Source organism: Arachis ipaensis, chromosome B04 (genome assembly GCF_000816755.2).
Source record: "Arachis ipaensis cultivar K30076 chromosome B04, Araip1.1, whole genome shotgun sequence".
Lineage (NCBI taxonomy): Eukaryota > Viridiplantae > Streptophyta > Magnoliopsida > Fabales > Fabaceae > Arachis > Arachis ipaensis.
In genome coordinates this window covers 107,371,162-107,379,058 of record NC_029788.2, presented here as the reverse complement: position 1 = coordinate 107,379,058, position 7,897 = coordinate 107,371,162, and the positions used below count along the sequence as shown (strand labels likewise).

General features: G+C 35.4%; 1 protein-coding gene across 50 annotated transcripts; it reads right to left on the bottom strand.

The window, feature by feature from the left end:
• LOC107636873 lies at nt 2,806-7,897 on the bottom strand. Of its 50 annotated transcripts, none has more exons than XR_002361509.1 (14): nt 7,751-7,896; nt 7,352-7,452; nt 7,064-7,275; nt 6,894-6,932; nt 5,846-6,590; nt 5,403-5,670; nt 4,975-5,068; nt 4,324-4,429; nt 4,178-4,199; nt 4,017-4,077; nt 3,828-3,931; nt 3,652-3,713; nt 3,254-3,542; nt 2,806-3,151 (listed from the first exon to the last, which is right to left on the bottom strand). XR_002361509.1 is itself a non-coding variant. In XM_021121468.1 (10 exons), exons 5-9 carry the CDS (start codon nt 6,080-6,082, stop codon nt 5,252-5,254), a joined length of 552 nt encoding a protein of 183 aa, XP_020977127.1. In that variant the 5' UTR covers nt 6,083-6,590; nt 6,894-6,932; nt 7,064-7,275; nt 7,352-7,452; nt 7,751-7,897; the 3' UTR covers nt 4,969-5,068; nt 5,238-5,251. The 50 variants fall into 50 exon arrangements, 1 of the variants encoding a protein (XP_020977127.1); XR_002361521.1 differs by having other exon boundaries at nt 3,828-3,917; XR_002361515.1 differs by having other exon boundaries at nt 4,017-4,061.

Genomic DNA, 7,897 nt, shown 5'->3' with positions numbered 1-7,897 from the left:
AGTCCAAAAAATTCATAGGTGGTCTTTATTAAAAATTTTCCTCCAAAAGCAAGTGATATGACGTTGTTTTGGGTCATTTGAGTGCCAAAATCAAAACTGCATCATTTTACAGGTTCCAGCGTGGCATCTGATTGTCCATGTCAGTGTTCTATTAATGTTTGTTCTTTAAAAATTATCCCAGGGGCTACTGTAAGTCATGTTCGCAAAGTTTGGGGGCTAAATACAGGCAATTGAAATTTTACGGACTAAATTTAGACTCGCATACAAGTCCAGGGACCAAATTGAATATTAACTCTATAAAGTTTTCTATAACATTTAATTTGATTCAATTTTATCCTTAATTTTTGAAAAAGTTTCAATTTTTATTCTTACTGTCAATTTTATAACAATTAACTCTAATATAATATTTTCTTTTTCAATTTTATCCTTTCAAATATAATCCTAATCCCTAATCTAGTTTTCCCAATACATAGACCCTTTAACCTCCATCCCTACCTCCACCAGACCCAACACCACCCTTCATCTCACCTTACTATTGCCATTGCAGTCGCCTCAACACTGTCATCGTAACACCCCCAGCACCCCCATTCATAACTGCACCCATCATCATCATCATCATCATCACCCTTTCTCACCCAAACCTCCACCTCTTTGCCCCTTCTCTTTTGTTGTCTACCATCACCTCACCAACGCCTTCACTTTCATCCACTGCCGCCTCTCCTACCCAACTTCACTACGATCACTCACCCCACAAACACAACCGAACCAACATTAACATCACTACCAACAACAACAACATAGAAAAACCAGAATTAAAATCAGTGACAAAAAAAGAGAGATCGAAGTATAGAGACCCCAAGCAGGGAAAATAGAAAGAGGAAGAGAAAGAGATGTCAAGCCATTGCTTCCGTTATAGACAAAAAAATGAGGAAGAAGAGAACAACGCGAAGTGGGAACACAGGCAGAGCTAGAGAGATATAGCTTGACGAAAATGACAGAGAAGATGGGAGTTTGTGTCGCCATGCATCTGGTCACGAGAGAACATAGAGCGTTGCTGTCACTGGAGGACAATGCTGCGCCACTGCAAGTGCTGTTTGAGGATGCCATTGCTGCTGTTCCACCCTGCGTTGCCCTGTGATGCCCTATGCCACCCATAAAGTTGCTAATGGCAGCGTAGTATTTTGCTAATCTGCAACCTAAACCCTGCACTGCCATTTATGTTCCTACTCAGCCACACCTCTGCTTGCTGGAACTGTTGCCAGAGGTGGCAATGCAAGACAGATCCAGGAGGTGACATGAGGTGGAGATCCAGTTAGAAGGCCGGAGAAGAAGAGGGAGGAAGAAAAGCGGCAACGACACTCGAAAATGAAAGTGGAGAGGAAGAGGGAGGAGGAGGAGTGGCAGAGATATGATGGAGAAGGTATGCAAAGGAGAGTAAGAGTTTCTGGATTTGAGAGACTAAGGAGATGATTAGTGGATGATAGTAAAAAGCATTTAAGGGTACAATTGGAATAAAAATATTGACTAATAGTTGACTATTTAAAATTTAATAGTAAGAATAAAATTGAAATTTATTACAAACGTTAAGGACAAAATTGAATCAAATTAAACGTTATGAGTATTTTTGAAAAATGTTGAAAACGTTAGAGATAAAAAATTATACTTTACCCTAATAAAAAATAAATAAATACCTTTTGTAAACTAAATTTGTCCACCTCTATCAGATATCTATAATAAATTTTTGTCACTCTCTTTGTGTGTTGTTGACTAATGGTGTATACAAAAAAATTTCAACATTTGATCATTTTATTTGGTTGGTAAGTATACAAAGGTTAGTTGAATAAAATTAAATATAACATACTTATCTTGATCAAATACGATTTTTTTTATCATAATGAATGGATAACAATGATATTTCAGACATTTTAAATGATAAAAATGAGAGTAATAAGAAGTAGAATGAGAGGTAAATATAGAGGTAAATGAATACAACTCGCTCAGTGTTATTTATAAGGAGGCATTTTCTATTATGGAGTGGGGCAAGTTCCTCAAAGGATAGGCAAACCTTGGGGATTCTATGCAAGTTCTCCGCTGGCCTAGACGAACTTGGGTAAACATTACGAAGTTTGCCAATGTGATAGGTGAACTTCAGCACAAATCACAACTAGAAAATTGATTAATACAGACAGATTTACAGACGGATTTAGTCTTTATTACAGACGGATTTTTGGTTACCGACGAAATTACCGACGGATTTTGTCCCTCTGTAAAAGCCCCGTCGGAAATTATTTACCGACGGATTTTTTTTCCGTCGGAAAATTACAGACGGATTTTTACCAATTACCGACGGATTTTCCCTTTGTAAATTCTGCATCCATTTTTTCGAAGGCGACGTACTTTCCGACGGATTTTCCGTCTGTAATTACAGACGGATTTTCTGACGGATTTTCCGTCTGTAATTACAGACGGATTTTCAGACGGAGTTTTCGTCTGTAATTACAGACGGATTTTCAGACGGAGTTTCCGTCTGTAATTACAGACGGATTTTTCGACAGATTTTCCGTCTGTAATTTGAACTTTAGAAAATCATCTGCACTCTGATTACCGACAGAAAATTCATCTATAAATCCGTCGGTAAGGTAAAATTTTTTTTTTAATTTTTCTATTACAAAAATAAACCTGTTTTCATACAAAATAAATATAAATTTAATAAATACAATTTTTTTATCTACTTTGTATTCGAATATTTATAATATTTCAAAAAAAACAAATTCATCGTATTATCAAACTAAAAGAATAGTACTATAAACAAGTAAATTAATATAATTCAAAACATAAACAAAGTGTATTAATACATTAACTATAATATTAAGTAACAACTATACATCAAAGTGTGTTGATACATCAACTATAATTCATCACAAATAAATATTTAATTAAAAGAGTATGTAGTCAAATCTTATGGAATAAAAAATCTCTTGGCGTGTATATTTGCCATGCCAAGCCAAGCCAAGCTAAACAGATCATGCTGGAACTGCATAGGTTCTTCCTCTAAATGAGACAGTTGCATCGGTGGTAGTGTTGGCAGCGTTTTCCTACATGAGACATTCCTAACAGAATAAGCACTTGCTCTTGCAACCTCAGACGCTTCCTGCAGTCACTTCAACGGTTACTAAAAGTTATTGAAATTGAAGATTTTATTTGAACTTAAAAACGAATGCCACAACATCCAAACAATTTCTATAAAACAAACCTCTAATAAAGAAACCCCCCACTTAAATGCTCCCAGGTTCATGAAATCTTTTGCTAAACAAAGAAGCCCCAAAGCAAGCCCATATTGTGCTGGCACACATTGTGATGAAATCTCCAAAGCTTGTCATAAAGTGAAAACTATGCCTTGTGTCTGGATATATGATCGGTGGATGGATGGATGATAGAATATTGAAACCAATAAACAATTCAACGAATCAACATTTGAGTTTTGATGATGATGATGATGCCAATATCCTTCATCTCACAAGGGACCAATCATAGGCCAAAGCCTGTGTCTCATTCAAGTAATTTCCAGTTAGCTCTAAGAGTTAATTGTTATTCTTATGTAGATTATTATTATTACTACTATTTCTTAACGTGGCACATATATGAACTCACCTATTAAGCACTTAAAACTGCATCACTTCCTGACTTGAATGTGTTGTTAACATTCACTTGGTCTGGAGACAAAACAAATCAAATTTTAGACATGAATTGAATATTGAAAATGTATAATATTGAAAAACACTACCAAAATTCTGTGGAAGACAGCATAATAAGTAACTAAAACTCACAAATCCAGCTGTTTAGAGGCATTCCTTGAGCTGCACGGCCAGTATTTAGAACATAACCATTCATCAGAAAGCTGTCCTAAAAAGTGGATTCTGCATAGTTATCACTGTATGTATAATCAAATCATTTGTTTATTCATTGATCATATAGCACTATTAGTTTGCAACCAAGGAAACAATTGCAATAAATACCTTTTTGTATATATAAAAAGGATTTTGGAAAGCCTTTCAACTTCCCTGAAATTGGTATAAGCTGATAAACAAGGGCATTATATATGCCAATGTATAAGCTGATAAGGGAGGCAGAGAAACACAATAATAACAAGAGTGGCCAAATAAATATAATTAATTACCATATTAGCATCTGGAAGTTCTCTAACAGCATCATCAACATTTTCAGCAGTTTGTTTTACATGATTAACATAGATACATACCAACAATTATCCAATGTAAAATAAAGAGAATTGCAAGAATTAAAGAAGCTTATATTAATTGTTACCACTCTTTGATAATTAATGAGCTGCACAGTAATTTCTATTTGGTTGTCAATGGCCTCTCTAATTTTTTTAACTGTAGCTCGATCAGTTTCAGGTCCTTGCAGAAATCTAAAATCAACCAAATAGAATCAAGATTAAAATAAGCATCACTATGATCATAGAAACATTTATACATATAATAATTGAAGCATGTGGAAAAGTTATAAACAATTGCAATAAACACCTTTTTTATCTCAGCTATATCTATCATATTCCTTTTTAAGTTTTTGTTTATCTCTTATCTTATTCAAAACTGGTGACTTGGAATCTCATCCATATTACTAAGTTTTAGAATTCATTATCATCATTTAACTATCCTTCCTTGTTTTACTCACTCTTTTATCTAACCGTGACACATCGTTCCAAATGTTTTTATAGTGAGATTCTTAATCTTTTCTCAAAGGCGGGAAAAGGATTGAGGAGTCTTATCTTTTTTTTTTTCAGCGTCATAGTTAACTAAATTATTTTGGTAACTCATAAGTGAAAATTTATATTCAAATAAGAGTAATAATAATGACATAGACATTATATTTAAGCATTTTGTTAAAATTAATTTTTATATGTTAAAATATGTATTTACAAGTAAATAGTAAAGTATATTTAGATCATTTTACCTGATATTTGGAACCATTCATCAAAAGTTTCAGCAGAGCTGAAAATTTCAGGCAGAAGAAAATTGAGAAGGGCCCAGAGTTCATGAAGATTGTTCTGCAATCACAAAATAAGAAACCACAGTAAATATCCAACTTGTTAGATGATGCATGTTACGAGGGAAAGTGAACTAGAATAAGAGTTTTAAAAGTTACACCAGTCTATGAATAGATAATGCTGCGAGGAGGTACAAAAAATAAACAAAAACACAAAACAGCAGTTCTACCAAGTTAACCCAAATTATGAGTACAAATGCATTGAAAATAAGCTTCTCTTAGCAAGCAACAAATTTCCTGCAAGAATTTATATACAAGACCTAGTTAACTCAAGATACATTAACTATCCTGTTTTCAAAAATCAGCAATTTGGAACAATAAATGAACCACACCACCTTTTGCATCTTCGCTCTCCAAAAGCTTTATAAGAAGGTTCCCACCAACTTGCAACACTCCAGTTTCCGCCAAAGTGGACGGATCATCATGGCTTTGCTCACCTTCCTGATTATCATCACCGTCAGCATAAACTGAAAATGCAGCTCTTCTGCCAACAGCCAAATCCAATGCTCGCATCCCTAGCTCCACTGACAAAGCTGCATCTTTAGTTGTGATTCCAGAAACCAAAGGGCACATGTCCGAAAGTATAACAGAAAACCCTTTTTGCTGAAAAGTCAACAACCAAAACTTGATTATATTACATTTAGGAATGGTGATTATTGAGCAAAACCACCACCAAAAATTCGGAACCCTAATTCCATAAAATGTTTGTTCAGCATTTTGCCACAACAAAGTCAATGCATTTTCTTTTATTTGGTAAGTTTCAAGTAAGAGAGGGTACCTGTGGAGAGCCAAGCACCCGGAGCACAGCCGAGGTCCAGTACGAATGAGCCAGCCTTGATGAGCTTGTGCTGCTTTTGTATCTGTACCAGCTGTTAACTCAAAGTTAGTTAGTTAGTTAGAAGAAGAAGAAGAAACAGAAGTTTCGAGAACCTTGAAGGCAGAGCGAGCAACATAGCCAAGGCGCTGAGCTTCCTTGTAGAAGAAATCGGGTGCCCCCCGCCGCCCCTCCCCCCATCTCGATCCCTTTTCAAGGTTCAATGAAACTTGCACATTTTCTTTTCAGGCTAATGTTTAAAAGAATTTAATTTACAAATACATCCAATTACATGCCACAGTAAAAATAATTTTTTTATATTATCTTTAAAAAAAACCGAATGTATTACATCTGTTAATGTATTAAATTCACCTCTTATCTTCTAATTAGGTGGCCCTGAACCTCGTTTTAGTTTTTACTCTCAAGAAAATAAACCAAACAGAACAAGTGCTAGAATATGACTAGAAAAAGATCAACAATAAAAGGAATCAACAGCACTTTCCTATTTCTTTGCTATGCTGTCATGTTCATTGGACAATTCTACTTACATTCAAGAAATTTTTTGTTGTAACTGTTCACCTCTTGAAGACCCATTGCTTTGAGAAACAGGATCTCTTGAAGTTATTTTTGGTTGTAACTGTTCACCTCCTCTGCTTGCAATCTGATGCTCGAACTCTTCTACAACCTTGCTTAAAATAGATTCAACCAACTGTTCCATGAAGAGAAAAATATTAGTTAGAAGCTTGTAGGCTCAAACGCACTCTCGATAGTACTGTAGTAGTGGAAGACTAGTGATTGGACTATGCTCCAACTCTCTGGTTCTGAATGAGAAGATTGGACTATGCTCCAACTCACTTTGAGCCTTCTCAGATTAAAGGGTTAAAAATTGATTACTAACTCCTCCAATCCTTTTACCATTGCTTCAGAGCTCACAGAAGATAAGAATTAAAGGGTTAAAAATTGATTAAGTATGTCTTCAAGACTTGGGAGAGACAAGGAGGGCCAGCTTTACCTGGAAACTAATATAATTCAGTGAACCCTGATGAACAAGCTGCAAAATACATAAGCCAACAACACAGAAACCAATACAGATTAAATATTGAACTAAACCTTATTTACCAGAATAACAATTCTGATACATAAAATAGAACTCTATAAGGGTTATGCAATTGAAATATTAACCTGAGTATTTTGACCCCACCAACTTGATCTCGTCTAACAGATCCATCGCCAGTTCTAGCAGATCCTAAGTATTCCTTCTGTATCAATCGAATCGAATCGATGTAACAGACGTAGTCAAGTCACCAAGAGAACCCCACTGCTAAGCCACCCTTTTATATATTATATTGGAAGTCTGAACCCTCTCCAACATACATATTATGCACTGTCATGCTCTGCAACATTCACAATCTCAATTACTATCAACATAATCTCATAATTAGCATATAATTAGAGACATGAAACCCTAACCTTGAGTAGAGGCGTTACAGATCCATCGTTAAGAGTGAAGATATCAGAAATTTAGAAGAAAATTTAGAAGCATAGTGTCAACAAGATCTTGAGCTGTAACACTGAATAACAAGCAAATGATTATCAAACAATGAAAGTTGTAAATAATTATCAAACAAATAGCTCAAATTGAATTACAAATTACTTGAACAAAGCAGAACAGAACAGATTCAACATTTGTCCAAGCAAATGATTCAAACGAAAGCTTCGATTGCAGAAAAAATTCATCAAAATCAGAGTAAATCCGCAGATTCAAACGAAGCACAAAAGTAGAGTATGATAAACCTAAAACTGGCACAGAAAAATTGAGCCCTAAGGTTTATCACAAAGAACAGAATCACAAAATCAGGATTTATATACCTGAAATTTGAGATGGTTACAAGAAGAACTGAGAGAGCGAGTTGAGATTAGATGGGAGAGGTGCCAGAGGGAGCAGATGCGATGAGAGCGTCGGCAGAGAGAGCTCCGACGAGAGAGCGGCGGCGGGGATCTCGTAGGGCGCAAAGG